General features: G+C 50.4%; 1 protein-coding gene across 1 annotated transcript in view; it reads right to left on the bottom strand.

Annotated features, from left to right (window-relative positions):
- The window catches only part of SDHAF3 (succinate dehydrogenase complex assembly factor 3), a 56,490-nt gene extending 38,239 nt beyond the window's left edge, over positions 1-18,251 (bottom strand). Inside the window, exons 1-2 of the mRNA XM_068238492.1 lie at positions 18,154-18,251; positions 5,373-5,555 (exon numbers count right to left, since the gene is read on the bottom strand). Coding sequence (XP_068094593.1) covers positions 5,373-5,555; positions 18,154-18,240 — 270 coding nt within the window. The 5' untranslated portion in view covers positions 18,241-18,251. The remainder of the gene's footprint in view (positions 1-5,372; positions 5,556-18,153) is intronic.
- Positions 18,252-20,110: the final 1,859 nt, after the last annotated feature.

Raw genomic sequence — 20,110 nt, 5'->3', positions numbered from 1 at the left:
CTGAGATGCAGTGGACAGTGGCTGCGATGCGGTGTCTGGCGGATGCAATGTGGGTGGCGGCTAAAATGTAGTGAGTGGTGGCTGAGATGCAGTGGCTGGTGGCTGCAATGTAGTGGGTGGTGGCTGAGATGCAGTGGACAGTGGCTGCGATGCGGTGTCTGGCGGATGCAATGTGGGTGGCGGCTAAAATGTAGTGAGTGGTGGCTGAGATGCAGTGGCTGGTGGCTGCAATGTAGTGGGTGGTGGCTGAGATGCAGTGGACAGTGGCTGTGATGCGGTGTCTGGCGGATGCAATGTGGGTGGCGGCTAAAATGTAGTGAGTGGTGGCTGAGATGCAGTGGCTGGTGGCTGCAATGTAGTGGGTGGTGGCTGAGATGCAGTGGACAGTGGCTGCAATGCGGTGTCTGGCGGATGCAATGTGGGTGGCGGCTAAAATGTAGTGAGTGGTGGCTGAGATGCAGTGGCTGGTGGCTGCAATGTAGTGGGTGGTGGCTGAGATGCAGTGGACAGTGGCTGCGATGCGGTGTCTGGCGGATGCAATGTGGGTGGCGGCTAAAATGTAGTGAGTGGTGGCTGAGATGCAGTGGCTGGTGGCTGCAATGTAGTGGGTGGTGGCTGAGATGCAGTGGACAGTGGCTGTGATGCGGTGTCTGGCGGATGCAATGTGGGTGGCGGCTAAAATGTAGTGAGTGGTGGCTGAGATGCAGTGGCTGGTGGCTGCAATGTAGTGGGTGGTGGCTGAGATGCAGTGGACAGTGGCTGCAATGCGGTGTCTGGCGGATGCAATGTGGGTGGCGGCTAAAATGTAGTGAGTGGTGGCTGAGATGCAGTGGCTGGTGGCTGCAATGCAGTGGGTGTTGGCTGAGATGCAGTGGACAGTGGCTGTGATGTGGTGTCTGGTGGCTGCAATGTAGTGAGTAGTGGCTGCAATGTGGGTGGTGGCTGCAATGTAGTGAGTGGTGGCTGAGATGCAGTGGACAGTGGGTGCAATGCAGTGTCTGGTGGCTGCAATGTGGGTGGTGGCTGCAATGTAGTGAGTGGTGGCTGAGATGCAGTGTCTGGTAGCTGCAATGTGGGTGGTGGCTGCAATGTAGAGGGTGGTGGCTGAGATGCAGTGTCTGGTAGCTGCAATGTGGGTGGTGGCTGTGATGCAGTGTCTGGAGGCTACAATACAGTATATTGAGCGGTGGCTGAGATACAGTGGACAGTGGCTGTAATGCAGTGTCTGGCGGCTGCAATGTGAGTGGTGGATGCAATGTGGGTGGTGGCTGAGATGCAGTGTCTGGTGGCTGCAATGTGGGTGGTGGCTGTGATGCAGTGGGCAGTGGCTGTGATGCAGTGTCTGGTGGCTGCAATATGGGTGGTGGCTGTGATGCGATGCAGTGTCTAGTGGCAGCAATGTAGTTAGTGGCGGCTGCGATGCAGTGGGCGGTGGCTGCGATGCAGTGGGCGGTGGCTGCGATGCAGTGGGCGGTGGCTGCGATGCAGTGGGCGGTGTGCAGTGGGTGGTGGCTGCGATGCAGTGGGTGGTGGCTGCAAGGCAGTGAGTGGTGGCTGTGATGCAGTGTCTGGCTCATACTTGTATCATCTGTGACGTTGTAATACAGGGTGGGCCATTTGTATTGATACACCCCATATACCATACCATCAATGTTTTTGTTCCAACAGTCTTGGAGGGATCTATCCAATGTGGGTTAGTGTCAGACCAATAGCGGTGGTTTTGTTTGTTAACGTCACCATTCACATAAAATGGTGTATCTATATAAATGGCCATATAAAGGTGTATCCATATAAATGGCCCACCCTGTACAAGGAGGTAACACACATGGACAGGCCGTGCTAATCAATGGCCTGTTCGTGCTGCGCAGGTTTAATAAGACTGATGCTTTGCACACGATGCATGCGTATCGCAGCCATGGTGACAGCGAGGGGACCACGTTACTCTGAGTTTAATCACACCTTTTATCTATTTATACTGAAACCAGGCGGAACAAAAACAAAAAAACCCCAAAACAACAAAAAAGCAAAGGCTCTCAGCAGAGCAACTATAAAACATATACAGGTAGTCCTCGGTTAACGAACGAGATAGGGACTGTCGGCTCGTTCATAACCTGAATCCGTCCTTAAGTCGGGACTACCTGTACTCTTGCTATTTTTTTATGCAGAGTAAGCGCAGTGGAAGATAAATAGAGGACATCTTACCTGTTCCATGACTGTAGAACGTCCCATCGTGCTGCCTGGAAGCTCCGCTGCCCGTCCTCTCGCTCCGTCCACTGTTCCTGGTGTCGGCTTCACATGTGTCGCATAATGACACAATTAGGATGCGCCGCCACTAGGGGGCTTCTCCTGATTGCGTCATTATGCGACACATGTGAAGCCGACACCAGGAACAGTGGACGGAGCGAGAGGACGGGCAGCGGAGCTTCCAGGCAGCACGATGGGACGTTCTACAGTCATGGAACAGGTAAGATGTCTTCTATTTATGTTCCACTGCGCTTACTCTGCATAAAAAAATAGCAACAGTACAGGTAGTCCCCGGCGGCGTGACGTCATTGCAGCGGGGCAGAGCTATGGTCGCGGCGTTCGTATCGGCGGGTCGTTTGTAAGTCGGGCATTCGTAACCCGGGGACTACCTGTACAGTCCACAGACCCCAAATGTGATCCGTGCCTTTCAGCCAAGATTAGAATATGGAATGGCGAGAAAGTCGTTTTAGGATTACCGGTTTATAGAGATGCAAGAAGTTTATTCGAACTTCATGGTCCAATTCATTTTTGTTCTCCAGCGATTGTTATGAATCTGCTGCCACCTGGTGGAATATCAGAGCAGTGCATCATGGCTGAGCAGGGAAACAAAAATGCTGGACTCATGAATTCAAGTGTGGAGAAACATCCAGCAAGGGACATCGATGTACTGGCTGCCACCAAATCATCTAACACCCTCCATCCTCCATTTAAAAAATGGCCATTACCTCCTAACAGCTTCCTGGTCAGCACACTGCTAAACTGTAATATCACCCACTTGAGCCATAGGGAAACATGGACATTACCTAGCTCATCAGTTGTCCTTTCAGCTATAACTGACAGCAACTGATATATAACTGACAGCAATTGCTATATTTCAGTTCTGACAAAATCATGTCAGCAATGGAAGGAATTGTTGTAAGGAGAAAATGGTGAGCTTCGGAGAGGAACTGACGGTGAGGTAAGTATGTAATATTCATTTGCAGATACATCATGTGTTTATTTTAAATAATTTTACCCGGTTCAGTTTCCCTAATGCACAACTGAAGTGTGAGAGATATGGAGGCTGCCATATTTATTTCCTTTTAAACAATACCAGTTGCCTGGCAGTCCTGCTGATCCTCTGCCTCTAATACTTTCCGCCATAGCCCCTGAACAAGCATGCAGCAGATTAGGTGATCTGACTGTTTCATTTGATGGCAGAATGATTAGCAGGACAGCCCATCAACCTGTATTGTTTAACAGGAAATCAATATGGCAGCCTCCAGATCCCACTCACGTCAGGTGTGCTTTATTGAAAGCAATACAAAAGAGTGCAACCCAATAAAGTTATATAAAACCGGAACCACCAGAATTTGTGCAGCCAGCCACATTTAACCCACCGAGTGCTGGAAGCAGAGCCGAGATGGCCGCACAGCCCAATTACACTACCGCCAGCATTTCTGGGGACATGTACATGTCAGGCCTAAATGACTTCCATAAATCAGTATTTTAGCCTGTGTACTACTAGCCTTCCCCCCTGTGAGCAGAAATGATGGGTTCAGGCGGTGCTACTCAACAAAGTAGTAGCAGAGCACTACACAATAACTGAGGCGAGGCCTAGCAGACAGGAGGTGCGGCTTAGCATATAGAAGGCAGGGCCTAGCAGACATGAGGTATGGTTTAGCAGACAGGAGGCAGAACCTAGCAGGCAGGGGTTGGAGTTTTGTCTTAGCACTATTCCAACACATTGTTGAAATGTAGCTCCAAAGAGGAGAAAAGGATCTCTGCAGTGAATCTGAGTATGGGGCGGGCATGGAGGAACAACCCTTTCTACAGGTCACCAGGGGAAAAGACACATCCAGAGATATATAAAATTAAGTTAAAAAACAACTAAAATGACAAAAATAAGAGGTGGCTTACCTCAATAATGACAACTTCATATATCTGTTACACTGAACAAAGAGCTTAACGAATTCCTGTGTTACTACAACTGCACTGAAGAAGGGGACTCATACCCACGAAACGTGTTGCCAGTGCGTAATAACTGACACTGCTATATGAAGTTGTCTTTATTAGGTTAAGCCACCTCTTATTTATGTCATTTGTGTTGTTTTTAACTTCATTTTATACACACAGTGTTCTCCCCAGGCTCTTTTAGCCGGGTGCTCCACCCGGCTAGTTTTGGTGACCACCTGGCTGTCATCGGCTCACCTCCTCCTATGCTGTAAGCAGAGTTGCACACAGAAGCACTGGCCCTGCATTCTCATCTCACCCCACCCGGCTACTTTTTCACGCCACCCAGCTGGAAAAAAAATTCTGGGGAGAACACTGTATACAGTACTTCTGGGCGCCTCTTACCACCTGCTGTACTTTTCACCTTGTTTAGACCGGAAGTGAGGGAAACACTGCCAAAAAAACTATCTGATTGGCCCAGTTCATAGCTGCATACAATTTGTCTGAAAGCCTTAATAATTAGCATTTCCATTGGACATCTGTAGTCTCCTCCTCTGTAGTGAGGATGCAGACAGCAACACAAACCCGCGAGGAGAACGCCAGCGTATACCACTAAGGCTGCATCTGAAATGACCACCAGCTCAGTGTGCAGCACCTAAATAGACTTTCTACACACTTCGCATTCAATTCAGATGCAAATCATATGCAAATCTGCTACTACTTATCATGCAAACAGGAAACTCAGGAGGAGGGGCTGAGAGCAGCTAACCTGACAGTTACATAGGTACAAAGTTAAGGAAAGGTGGGGGGGGGGGGGGAAGGCTGTGCATCCCTAAACACATGCTACAATTGAATGGTTAATCGCACAGGCATACACCGCCTCTGGCAGAATGAAAAATGCATGCCCTGCATCCAAGACAAGTGCTAACATTTATTAAACTAGGAGGTACTTTAGCTTCCAATATGGTTTGCATGCAAAGTATATTATACTAGACACTTGCGCCACGGTGAGGCAAACCTCCGGGCAAGTGACCTAACCTACATTTAAAACCTCAGGAGCAGCTAAGCAAAAAAAAAATGTGTAACTTACATTTGGTAGAACAGCGAGGAGAACGCCAGCGCATACCACTAAGCAACACAAACCCGCCAGAAGCTGGTAACCTCTGTCCACACTTTCCACAACTTATTACACTTACCTCCCATTCCTTCACGAACAGTTTGGCTTCCGCCGGTCCGACATTCTTATGCCGCCTAAACTCGTCCTTCACATACTGATCGCCCAGAGCCTTCATGTGCAGCGGCAGAGTCCGATGGAGAAGCAGGATCTCCTTGTAGAGGGACCTCACACGGGAGACATGAGAAGACATTTCCAGCGGGATCTGCTGGTAGGAGAACAAGGCTGAAAACCAACACTGCAGATCCGCCAATTACGCCAAACTACACCAAAGCTTTATCCACTTTCACCAAGGCTACCACCAACTACGCCAAACTTCTCCCTCAATATTAAAGGATACCCGAAGTGACATGTGACATGATGAGATAGACATGTGTATGTACAGAGCCATGCACACAAATAACTATGCTGTGTTCCTATTTTTTCTATCTCTGCCTGAAAGAGTAAAATATCAGGTATGTAAGTGGCTGACTCAGTCCTGACTCAGACAGGAAGTAACTACAGTGTGACCCTCACTGATAAGAAATTCCAACTATAAAACACTTTCCTAGCAGAAAATGGCTCCTGAGAGCAGGAAAGAGATAATTAGGGTCAATAGTTCATAGATTTTAGCTCTGGCATACTTCAATGAATGTGTCACTGAGCAAAAACAATAAAACAGTTAAAACGTTAAAGTAGATTTAAACATAAAATAAAACTGGAATATCTTAAGTCATTTTTAGGAGGAGGAGGATAGATAGAATCGTTTATTTCATTCGTTTATTTTTGCCTCGGGTGTCCTTTAACAAAGGCTACCACCAACTACGCCAAACTTCTTTAAGTTCAAAAAGCAGAAGTCCTCTGTTATTGTCCCTAGTGACAAGTGACCATGAATACACATCACAGCAGTACTAATTACAAGCAATTGTAACAAAGAAGAAATGAAATAAAAAAAAATGAAATGCTAAAATAAATTGGCCTGGAGAACTTGCAAGTCTCTAAATAAATTGGCTGCTGAAGGGTTTACGGTACAATATTTTCCTAAGATGCGATCATTCAATCAGATTTGTGGGATCATAAGTAATCAGAAGGTAATTCTCAATTGTTCCCATAAACTGGTGGATCAGGCCACTTACGCTTCAGATGCAATCGTAAAAACCAATAAAATTCTGTGTCCCAATCAACCATAGAATCATTTGACAGGTTTTCTCCACACACTGCTTGGTTTTCTGTTTAATTTGATTGTAAAAATTTGATGGAATGATTGCATCTGAGGAAATTCTTGTATCGTTAAAGAAAACCTTAAAGGACAACCGAGGTGACATGTGACAAGGTGAGATAGACGTGTGTATGTACAGTGCCTAGCACACAAATAACTATGCTGTGTCCCTTTTGTTCTTTTTTCTGCTTTAAGGCTGCTTACACACCAAGACGTTACAGGCGCACGTTAGTGCGCCTGTAACGCTCCCCCAACGCACAGCAATGTAACACAAGTGGGCTGTTCACACTGCCCACGTTGCGTTACATGTAATGCTGCACGTTGTAGTGAAAGTGCAGCATGCTGTGCGTTCTACGTTAGACTGTTTGCACATGCTCAGTGGGGGGCGGAGAGGAGGCCGGGAGATGCCGCTACAGTAGCCGCGCACATGGCTACTTAACCACTTGAGGACCTAGGGCTTTCTACCCCTTAAGGACCGGCCACTTTTTTTCCATTCAGACCACTGCAGCTTTCACGGTTTATTGCTCGCTCATACAACCTACCACCTAAATTAATTTTGGCTCCTTTTCTTGTCACTAATAAAGCTTTCTTTTGGTGCTATTTGATTGCTCCTGCGATTTTTACTTTTTATTATATTCATCAAAAAAGACATGAATTTTGGCAAAAAAATGATTTTTTTAACTTTCTGTGCTGACATTTTTCAAATAAAAGTAAAATTTCTGAATACATGCAGCGCGAAAAATGTGGACAAACATGTTTTTGATAAAAAAAAACCCATTCAGTGTATATTTATTGGTTTGGGTAAAAGTTATAGCATTTACAAACTATGGTGCAAAAAGTGAATTTTCCCATTTTCAAGCATCTCTGACTTTTCTGACCCCCTGTCATGTTTCATGAGGGGCTAGAATTCCAGGATAGTATAAATACCCCCCAAATGACCCCATTTTGGAAAGAAGACATCCCAAAGTATTCACTGAGAGGCATAGTGAGTTCATAGAAGATATTATTTTTTGTCACAAGTAAGCGGAAAATGACACTTTGTGAGGAAAAAAAAAAAAAAAAAAAAAGTTTCCATTTCTTCTAACTTGCGACAAAAAAAAATGAAATCTGCCACGGACTCACCATGCCCCTCTCTGAATACCTTGAAGGGTCTACTTTCCAAAATGGGGTCATTTGTGGGGTGTGTTTACTGTCCTGACATTTTGGGGGGTGCTAAATTGTAAGCACCCCTGTAAAGCCTAAAGGTGCTCATTGGACTGTGGTATTGCCGTACTCAGGAGAAGTAGTATAATGTGTTTTGGGGTGTATTTTTACACATACCCATGCTGGGTGGGAGAAATATCTCTGTAAATGACAATTTTTTTTACACACAATTGTCCATTTACAGAGATCTTTCTCCCACTCAGCATGGGTATGTGTAAAAATACACCACAAAAACACATTATACTACTTCTCCTGAGTACGGCGATACCATATGTGTGGCACTTTTTTGCACCCTAACTGCGCTAAAGGGCCCAAAGTCCAATGAGTACCTTTAGGATTTCACAGGTCATTTTGAGAAATTTCGTTTCAAGACTACTCCTCACGGTTTAGGGCCCCTAAAATGCCAGGGCAGTATAGGAACCCCACAAATGACCCCATTTTAGAAAGAAGACACCCCAAGGTATTCCGTTAGGAGTATGGTGAGTTCATAGAAGATTTTATTTTTTGTCAAAAGTTAGCGGAAAATGACACTTTGTGAAAAAACACAATTAAAATCAATTTCCGCTAACTTGTGACAAAAAATAAAATCTTCTATGAACTCGCCATACTACTAACGGAATACCTTGGGGTGTCTTCTTTCTAAAATGGGGTCATTTGTGGGGTTCCTATACTGCCCTGGCATTTAAGGGGCCCTAAACCGTGAGGAGTAGTCTTGAAACGAAATTTCTCAAAATGACCTGTGAAATCCTAAAGGTACTCATTGGACTTTGGGCCCTTTAGCGCAGTTAGGGTGCAAACCAGTGCCACACATGTGGTATCGCCGTACTCGGGAGAAGTAGTACAATGTGTTTTGGGGTGTATTTTTACACATACCCATGCTGGGTGGGAGAAATAACTCTGTAAATGGACAATTGTGTGTAAAAAAATCAAAAGATTGTCATTTACAGAGGTATTTCTCCCACCCAGCATGGGTATGTGTAAAAATACACCCCAAAACACATTATACTACTTCTCCCGAGTACGGCAATACCACATGTGTGGCACTTTTTTGCACCCTAACTGCGCTAAAGGGCCCAAAGTCCAATGAGTACCTTTAGGATTTCACAGGTCATTTTTGTTTCAAGACTACTCCTCACGGTTTAGGGCCCCTAAAATGCCAGGGCAGTATAGGAACCCCACTAATGACCCCATTTTACAAAGAAGACACCCCAAGGTATTCCGTTAGGAGTATGGTGAGTTCATAGAAGATTTTATTTTTTGCCACAAGTTAGCGGAAATTGATTTGAATTGTTTTTCTTCACAAAGTGTCATATTCCGCTAACTTGTGACAAAAAATAAAATCTTCTATGAACTCACCATACTCCTAACGGAATACCTTTGGGTGTCTCCTTTCTAGAATGGGGTCATTTGTGGGGTTCCTATACTGCCCTGGCATTTTAGGGGCCCTAAACCGCGAGGAGTAGTCTTGAAACTAAATGTCGCAAAATGACCTGTGAAATCCTAAAGGTACTCATTGGACTTTGGGCCCCTTAGCGCACTTAGGGTGTAAAAAAGTGCCACACATGTGGTACCGCCGTACTCAGGAGAAGTAGTATAATGTGTTTTGTGGTGTATTTTTACACATACCCATGCTGGGTGGTAGAAATATCTCTGTACATGACAATTGTTTGATTTTTTTTACACACAATTGTCCATTTACAGAGAGATTTCTCCCACCCAGCATGGGTATGTGTAAAAATACACCCCAAAACACATTATACTACTTCTCCTGAGTACGGCGATACCACGTGTGACACTTTTTTTGCAGCCTAGGTGTGCTAAGGGGCCCAACGTCCTATTCACAGGTCATTTTGAGGCATTTGTTTTCTAGACTACTCCTCACGGTTTAGGGCCCCTAAAATGCCAGGGCAGTATAGGAACCCCACAAGTGACCCCATTTTAGAAAGAAGACACCCCAAGGTATTCCATTAGGTGTATGGCGAGGTCATCGAAGATTTTATTTTTATTCACAAGTTAGTGAAAAATGACACTTTGTGAAAAAAACCCAATAAAAATCAATTTCCGCTAACTTTTGACAAAAAATAAAATCTTCTATGAACTCGTCATACACCTAACAGAATACCTTGGGGTGTCTTTTTTCTAAAATGGGGTCACTTGTGGGGTTCCTATACCGCCCTGGCATTTTACGGGCCCAAAACCGTGAGTAGTCTGGAAACCAAATGTCTCAAAATGACTGTTCAGGGGTATAAGCATCTGCAAATTTTGATGACAGGTGGTCTATGAGGGGCCGAATTTTGTGGAACCGGTCATAAGCAGGGTGGCCTTTTAGATGACAGGTTGTATTGGGCCTGATCTGATGGATAGGAGTGCTAGGGGGGTGACAGGAGGTGATTGATGGGTGTCTCAGGGGGTGATTAGAGGGGAAAATAGATGCACTCAATGCACTGGGGAGGTGATCAGAAGGGGGTCTGAGGGGGATCTGAGGGTTTGGCCGAGTGATCAGGAGCCCACACGGGGCAAATTAGGGCCTGATCTGATGGGTAGGTGTGCTAGGGGGTGACAGGTAGTGACAGGAGGTGATTGATGGGTGTCTCAAGGTGTGATTAGTGGGGGGAATAGATGCAAGTAATGCAATGGCGAGGTGATCAGGGCTGGGGTCTGAGGGTGTGGGCGGGTGATTGGGTGCCCTAGGGGCAGATGGGGGTCTAATCTGATGGGTAGCAGTGACAGGGGGTGATTGATGGGTAATTAGTGGGTGTTTAGAGGAGAGAACAGATGCAATGCACTTGGGAGGTGATCTGACTGCGGGTCTGCAGGCGATCGGATGGTGTGGGTGGGTGATCAGATTGCCCGCAAGGGGCAGGTTAGGGGCTGATTGATGGGTGGCAGTGACAGGGGGTGACAGGGGGTGATTGATGGGTGATAGGTGATTGGCAGGTGATTGACAGGTGATCAGTGGGTTATTACAGGGAAGAACAGATGTAATTAATGCACTGGTAAATTGATAAGGGGGGGTCAGAGGGCAATCTGAGCGTGTTGGCGGGTGATTGGGTGCCCGCAAGGGGCAGATTAGGGTCTGATCTGATAGGTAAAAGTGACAGGTGGTGATAGGGGGTGATTGATGGGTAATTAGTGGGTGTTTAGAGGAGAGAATAGATGTAAACAATGGATTTGGGAGGTGATCTGATGTCGGATCTGCGGGCGATCTATTGGTGTGGGTGGGTGATCAGATTGCCCGCAAGGGACAGGTTAGGGGCTGATTGATGGGTGGCAGTGACAGGGGGTGATTGATGGGTGATAAGTGATTGGCAGGTGATTGACAGGTGATCAGTGGGTTATTACAGGGAAGAACAGATGTAATTAATGCACTGGCGAATTGATAAGGGGGGGGGGGGTGGTCTGAGGGCAATCTGAGCGTGTTGGCGGGTGATTGGGTGCCCGCAAGGGGCAGATTAGGGTCTGATCTGATAGGTAAAAGTGACAGGTGGTGATAGGGGGTGATTGATGGGTGATTGATGGGTAATTAGTGGGTGTTTAGAGGAGAGAATAGATGTAAACAATGGATTTGGGAGGTGATCTGATGTCGGATCTGCGGGCGATCTATTGGTGTGGGTGGGTGATCAGATTGCCCGCAAGGGGCAGGTTAGGGGCTGATTGTTGGGTGGTAGTGACAGGGGGTGATTGATGGGTGATTGACAGGTTATCAGGGGGGATAGATGCATACAGTACACAGGGGGGGGGGGGGGGGTCTGGGGGGGGGGGGTCCTGGGGAGAATCTGAGGGGTGGGGGGTGATCAGGAGGGGGCAGGGGGCAGGGGGGGGAGATAAAAAAAAAAATAGCGTTGATAGACAGTGACAGGGAGTGATTGATGGGTTATTAGGGGGGTGATTGGGTGCAAACAGGGGTCTGGGGGGTGGGCAGGGGGGGGGGTCTGAGGGGTGCTGTGGGCGATCAGTGGGCGGGGGGGGGCAGATCAGTGTGTTTGGGTGCAGACTAGGGTGGCTGCAGCCTGCCCTGGTGGTCCCTCCGACACTGGGACCACCAGGGCAGGAGGCAGCCTGTATAATACACTTTGTATACATTACAAAGTGTATTATACACTTTGTAGCGGCGATCGCGGGGTTAACATCCCGCCGGCGCTTCCGTATGGCCGGCGGGATGTTACGGCGGGTGGGCGGAGCCAGTTGCCGGGGGAAGCGCGCGTCATCAATGACGCGATCGCTACCCCGGCATAGGAAAAGGACGCAACGCCCTAAGGCGTATTGCGGTCCTTAAGGCATCCACTTTGCCGCCGCCCATGGGCTGTGGGCGGTCGGCAAGTGGTTAATATGCACTGCACTGGCGGCCGCTGATTGGCCGGCGGGACCACGTGATGCGGAGTGTCTCGCTCCGCATCACGTGGTCCCGCCGGCCAATCAGCGCCACTCTGGGAGACCTTATGCGGACAGAGCCGCCTAACGCGGCTCACTAACGTCCTCTCCCGCACCAGCAGGCGTTGCGTTAGGGGCACGTTATGCGACCATAACGTCCCCTATAACGCAACGTCCTGGTGTGTAAGTAGCCTTAAACAACACCAGTTGCCTGGCATCTTGCTGATCCCTGTGGTTGCAGTAGTGGCTGAATCACACACCTGAAACAACCATGCAGCTAATCCAGTCTGACTTCAGTCAGAGCACCTGATGTGCATGCTTGTTCAGGGGCTGTGGCTAAAAGTATTAGAGACACAGGATCAACAGGAGAGTCAGGGAACTGGTATTATTTTAAAAGGAAAAATCCATATCCTTCTCCGTTTAGGTTCCCTGTTGGGTACCACTTTGGCTGCTGATCTGGGGCAGGCTTCAGCCACGCAGGTGGGAGTGGCCAGAGCCTCGGTGGGCAGTTTAAAAAACCCAAACGCGCCTTTCCCCCTCCCCCCCCCCAGGTAAAATGCCCTGGTCCTTAAAGGGTGCTAGGCAGCCGGTCCCCAGAGGGTTAAAGAGAACCTGAGACGCTTCCCTAAAGAGAACCCGAGGTGGTTCCTTGGGGGGGGCAGATGGGACAGAGAAGCGTGTTCTCTGCCTTGTGACATACCTCTGTGTCCCCCCAACCACCGCCGCTCTCTGCCCCCCCCCCCCCCCCCCCCACTAATGCGCTATAGCCCCTCGAAATTAGCGACAATATATTTTGCTATCTCAGAGGGTAAATAAAGCAGAGGGTTTCCCTGCTCAAAACGCCCACTAGGGGCATTCCTGCAGCATTTCCGCTGCTGCCATTGGGCAGTTCTCTCTCCCTGGCCGCGCCCCCTGCACGATGCTGGGCGGGAGAGATCTCTCCTTCCAGAGTTGTGACCCTGAGGTCACGAAAGTGAAAATGGGGCAGTAAGTCCCACGGGAGCGGCAGTTTTGGCGGCTACCTGATCTGCTCAGCCCCCCCCTCCCCCCCCCCCCCCCCCCCCAGATCAGGTAGCATATATTTTTTATTTTATGAGCCCCCCTCGGGCTCTCAAAGAAGATCAGTAACATAAAAAACAACCCTTCTGGGGGATACTTACCCCTGGATGGAGGAAGCCTCTGGATCCTAACGATCCTCCGGCTTCCCCGTCCTCCAGTGTCCCGGCAATTCAGCGCCAGGACCCCTTGAACAGCGGCGAGGTAAATATTTACCTGCCCGATCCTGCGCAGGCGCAGTAGCGGTTCTTTGCTCGAGCTAAGGCAAATATAGTCCTGCCCGATCGGGCTTATTGTATTTATAAAGCGCCAACATATTACGCAGCGCTGCACAATAGATAAATGGGTAACACACAAGGTAGGATATACAGGAAACTCACAACAAAACAAGATCATGCAAATGATTTGATAACAATACAGTGTCATAGGTCAAAATAGATTGTTCTAGTCCACAAGAGGGGTGATTGTCAGTAAGATTCCATAATCAAGCTGGAAACACTAAGGAGGAGGACCCTGCCAGAGGCTTACATCTAAAGGGTGGGGGTGAAGACAATAGGTGCATCTTTTGAGAGGGTGTCTAACAGAACATATTATGGTGCTGGTGTAGGGGGGTATGCGAGCGTGAAGAGGTGAGTCTTGAGAGCTTGTTTGAAGGTATTAAAGGTGGGGGCGAGTCTGACGGCTGGTGGGAGCGAGTTCCAGAGAGTAGAGGCAGCCCTGGTGAAGTCCTGCAATCGTGCATGTAACCGAGTTATGCGTGGTGCGACTAGGCGCAGGTCATTGGAGGATCGGAGGGGGCGCGCTGGTGTCGATGAGCTACTAGTGCGCTTGCGCAGGATCGGGTAGATAAATATTTACCTAGATATCCTATAACAGCCTGGACACGGTAATTGGGTTAGAGGAATTTTCCAAACCATCTGTGGTGACTCTGCTGTCATTTTGTGTCCTCACTGAGCATGGCTCACACAGCAGAGACCTGCCTGATCACACACACAGCAGAGACCTGCCCGATCACACACACACACACACGCACGCACGCACGCACGCACACACACGCGCACGCACGCACGCACGCACGCACACACACACACACACAGCAGAGACCTGCCCGATCGCACGCACACAGCAGAGACCTGCCCGATCGCACGCACACAGCAGAGACCTGCCCGATCGCACACACACAGCAGAGACCTGCCCGATCGCACACGCACAGCAGAGACCTGCCCGCTCGCACACGCACAGCAGAGACCTGCCCGATCGCACACACACAGCAGAGACCTGCCCGATCGCACACGCACAGCAGAGACCTGCCCGATCGCACACACACAGCAAAGACCTGCCCGATCGCACACACACAGCAGAGACCTGCCCGATCGCACACACACAGCAGAGACCTGCCCGATCGCACACACACAGCAGAGACCTGCCCGATCGCACACACACAGCAGAGACCTGCCCGATCGCACACACACAGCAGAGACCTGCCCGATCGCACACACACAGCAGAGACCTGCCCGATCGCACACACACAGCAGAGACCTGCCCGATCGCACACACACAGCAGAGACCTGCCCGATCGCACACACACAGCAGAGACCTGCCCGATCGCACACACACAGCAGAGACCTGCCCGATCACACACACACCAGAGACCACATGTCTGATCACACACAGCAGAGACCTGCCCGGTCACACGCACACAGCAGAGACCTGCCCCATCGCACACACACAGCAGAGACCTGCCCCATCGCACACACACAGCAGAGACCTGCCCCATCGCACACACACAGCAGAGACCTGCCCCATCGCACACACACAGCAGAGACCTGCCCCATCGCACACACACAGCAGAGACCTGCCCCATCGCACACACACAGCAGAGACCTGCCCCATCGCACACACACAGCAGAGACCTGCCCCATCGCACACACACAGCAGAGACCTGCCCCATCGCACACACACAGCAGAGACCTGCCCCATCGCACACACACAGCAGAGACCTGCCCCATCGCACACACACAGCAGAGACCTGCCCCATCGCACACACACAGCAGAGACCTGCCCCATCGCACACACACAGCAGAGACCTGCCCCATCGCACACACACAGCAGAGACCTGCCCCATCGCACACACACAGCAGAGACCTGCCCCATCGCACACACACAGCAGAGACCTGCCCCATCGCACACACACAGCAGAGACCTGCCCCATCGCACACACACAGCAGAGACCTGCCCCATCGCACACACACAGCAGAGACCTGCCCCATCGCACACACACAGCAGAGACCTGCCCGATCGCACACACACAGCAGAGACCTGCCCGATCGCACACACACAGCAGAGACCTGCCCGATCGCACACACACAGCAGAGACCTGCCCGATCGCACGCACACACAGCAGAGACCTGCCCGATCGCACGCACACACAGCAGAGACCTGCCCGATCACACACACACCAGAGACCACATGTCTGATCACACACAGCAGAGACCTGCCCGGTCACACGCACACAGCAGAGACCTGCCCCATCGCACACACACAGCAGAGACCTGCCCGATCGCACACACACAGCAGAGACCTGCCCGATCGCACACACACAGCAGAGACCTGCCCGATCGCACACACACAGCAGAGACCTGCCCGATCGCACACACACAGCAGAGACCTGCCCGATCGCACGCACACACAGCAGAGACCTGCCCGATCGCACGCACACACAGCAGAGACCTGCCCGATCGCACGCACACACAGCAGAGACCTGCCCGATCGCACGCACACACAGCAGAGACCTGCCCGATCGCACGCACACACAGCAGAGACCTGCCCGATCGCACGCACACACAGCAGAGACCTGCCCGATCGCACGCACACACAGCAGAGACCTGCCCGATCGCACGCACACACAGCAGAGACCTGCCCGATCGCACACACACACAGCAGAGACCTGCCCGATCGCACGCACACAGCAGAGACCTGCCCGATCGCACGCACACAGCAGAGACCTGCCCGATCGCACGCACACACAGCAGAGACCTGCCTGATCACACACACAGCAGAGACCTGCCCGATCGCACACACACAGCAGAGACCTGCCCGATCGCACACACACAGCAGAGACCTGTCTGATCACACACACACACAGCAGAGACCTGCCCGATCGCACACACACAGCAGAGACCTGCCCGATCGCACACACACAGCAGAGACCTGCCCGATCGCACACACACAGCAGAGACCTGCCCGATCGCACACACACACAGCAGAGACCTGCCCGATCGCACACACACAGCAGAGACCTGCCCGATCGCACACACACAGCAGAGACCTGCCCGATCGCACACACACAGCAGAGACCTGCCCGATCGCACACACAGCAGAGACCTGCCCGATCGCACACACAGCAGAGACCTGCCCGATCGCACACACAGCAGAGACCTGCCCGATCACACACACACAGCAGAGACCTGCCCGATCGCACACACAGCAGAGACCTGCCCGATCGCACACACAGCAGAGACCTGCCCGATCGCACACACAGCAGAGACCTGCCCGATCGCACACACACAGCAGAGACCTGCCCGATCGCACACACACAGCAGAGACCTGCCTGATCACACACACAGCAGAGACCTGCCCGATCGCACGCACACACAGCAGAGACCTGCCCGATCGCACGCACACACAGCAGAGACCTGCCCGATCGCACGCACACACAGCAGAGACCTGCCCGATCGCACACACACACAGCAGAGACCTGCCCGATCGCACACACACACAGCAGAGACCTGCCCGATCGCACGCACACAGCAGAGACCTGCCCGATCGCACACACACAGCAGAGACCTGCCCGATCGCACACACACAGCAGAGACCTGCCCGATCGCACACACACAGCAGAGACCTGCCCGATCGCACACACACAGCAGAGACCTGCCCGATCGCACACACACAGCAGAGACCTGCCCGATCGCACACACACAGCAGAGACCTGCCCGATCGCACGCATACAGCAGAGACCTGCCCGATCGCACACACACAGCAGAGACCTGCCCGATCGCACACACACAGCAGAGATCTGCCCGATCGCACACACACAGCAGAGACCTGCCCGATCGCACACACACAGCAGAGACCTGCCCGATCGCACACACACAGCAGAGACCTGCCCGATCGCACACACACAGCAGAGACCTGCCCGATCGCACACACACAGCAGAGACCTGCCCGATCGCACACACACAGCAGAGACCTGCCCGATCGCACACACACAGCAGAGACCTGCCCGATCGCACACACACAGCAGAGACCTGCCCGATCGCACACACACAGCAGAGACCTGCCCGATCGCACACACACACAGCAGAGACCTGCCCGATCGCACGCACACACAGCAGAGACCTGCCTGATCACACACACAGCAGAGACCTGCCCGATCGCACACACACAGCAGAGACCTGCCCGATCGCACACACACACAGCAGAGACCTGTCTGAACTCACACAGACCTGTTACTGTACAGCCCCCCTACAGTCAGGGTCACAGTGCTACACTCACTGACCACATAAGGCATACCTTCCAACCTTTTGTGATGGTGGGACACTTAAGCCACGCCTCGCCACACCCCTAATCCCGCCCCATCACACCCCTAGTCTTGCATATCATAAAGATTTCATAAGGAAAATATGTTGTTCTATAATACAAACCACACTGGCCCTTTCTATCCTGATTCATTTTCCTTCATATTAACATTTTAAAATTAGTAATATATCAATTTAAAGGATGGGAATATTAAAGTTTAGCGTCAAACACATGTTTTAGTAGATAACTATATATACATAAATATATATACTGTATTTATAGAAAGAGGGACAGTTGTCAGCTATGCATAAGGGGACACAGGAAGAACCATTGTCTGTACACAGTGCTGCCCCCCTCCTCTCTCCGCACCACAGGTGACTTCTCCCCCTCTTACCCTCCACTCTCTCCCAGCCGGGTCCTGGCAGCTGCAGTCACATGATGCAGGTAGTGTTGTATAACCCGGAAGTGAGCCAGGCGCCATCTTTGTTGAGGTCATTATTTCCCCTGCAGTGGCAGGAAGTGAGCAGCAGGTGTCGCTGTTGTCTGGGAATCCTTCTTTATGACACAGTTTATTATCCTGTAGAATCTTCAGCTGACACTTGTTATTTGCAACATATATCTATCTATAATGTCACTGCCAGGCCAGAGGGAGAGTGTCACTCAGTGTCCTCAGACTGGCCAAAATGGCCATTACCCCATAACAGCATCCTGGTCAGCACACTGTTAAACTGTGATATCACCCACTTGAGCCATAGGGAGACATGGGCATTACCTTGCACATTCAGTTGTAACTGACAGCAGCTGATCTATAACTGACAGCAACTGGTAGATTTCAGTTCTGACAAAAATGTTGTCAGAACTGGAAGGGATCACTGTAAGAATAAAATGGTGAGCTTCTGAGAGGAACGGACGGTGAGGTTAGTATGTAATATTCATTTGCAGCTACGTCATGTGTTTATTTTAAATATTTTTCCTCGCTTGAGTCGCTTCAGGTTCCCTTTAAAGGGACTCAGAGCTGAAACAAATAAAAACTTTAATACATACCTGGGGCTTCCTCCAGCCCCATCCGTTCGGATCGCTCCCCCGCCGCCGTCCTCAGATGTCTGCAGCTCCCGGTTCCCGTCACTTTTGTCCGTCATGACCAGTCTGATGTAAGAGAAATGCGCTGTTTGCGCATCGCTGCAGCAGCCGCTGGAGAGATAGGTAGAGGGCGCACTTCTCCTCCGTAGACTGGCTCCGACTGATGTGAAGGGACCCGCTTTCCGTAGCTGCGGGCAGCGGAGACGGCGGTGTGGGAGCGATCTGAGCGGATGGGGCTGGAGGAAGTCCCAGGTATGTATTAAACTTTTTATTTGTTTCAGCTCTGGTACACTTAAAGGTGGACACACACCATACAATTTTCATAAAAATTGATCAGAAAATCCACCATTCCCAATCTTCTTTTATGGGAAAAAAAAACAAGCAAGTGATTTGATCATCTGGATCATTTTATTGAAATGATGTAAAATTGGATAATTTTATTGTATCATGTGTGGCCTTGCATTATGATGAGTGTGAACTGCAATGGAGACTGGACATAGACATTTATACAAAGCCTGCATGCAGCGCTGCGATACGGTGCGTTTTTCTCCATCACCAACCAGAAAAAATGTCTAAAGCTAAGTACACACATTAGATAAAAATTGTTGCAAAGCCCTTAAAAACGGTCGATCTGCAAGAATTAATCCGACAATCGTTCATAAAATAAAGCCCGGTTCACGTCAGCGTTTCAGCCAAAACGGTTCCGGTGAGCGGATCTGGTCTCCGCTTCACCGGATTCGGATGGCTCAGTCCGTGGCCCGGTTCACATAGTGAAAACGGATCTGATCAATGATTGATCGGATTCGTTTTCACTCAGCATATACATACCTAATCTTCAGTAGCAGTCGGCGGTAGAGGCTTCCGTCTTCTTCCGCTGTAACTACACAGCATGTCATGTGACTAGTCACATGACGCGTCCTGTAGTCACACGACGCGGAAGAAGACGGAAGCCTCTACCGCCGGCTGCTACTGAAGATAAGGTATGTATAAACCCTCCCTCACCCACCCGCCCGGCTGCTGCACCCTCCCCTCACCCTCCCATCGCTCAGGTTCGCGTCGGCACATCCCCCCATCCCCTGTAGAACGGTTCGTTTCGTCACTAGTGTGAAGAAACGTTCCGTTTCCCATTGCCCCAATGCAGCAGCATTTTTTGTCCGGATCCGTTCCGCTGGGCAGAACGGCCCGGAAAACTAGGACCTGCAGCATTTTTTAGATCCGGGGACTGGAACCAGGGGAGCCTTTAGGCATAGGCAGTACACGCCATTTCCTGG

The sequence above is a fragment of the Hyperolius riggenbachi genome, chromosome 5, assembly GCF_040937935.1.
Source record: "Hyperolius riggenbachi isolate aHypRig1 chromosome 5, aHypRig1.pri, whole genome shotgun sequence".
Classification (NCBI taxonomy): Eukaryota; Metazoa; Chordata; class Amphibia; order Anura; family Hyperoliidae; genus Hyperolius; species Hyperolius riggenbachi.
This window is presented reverse-complemented; position numbering and strand designations above follow the sequence as displayed.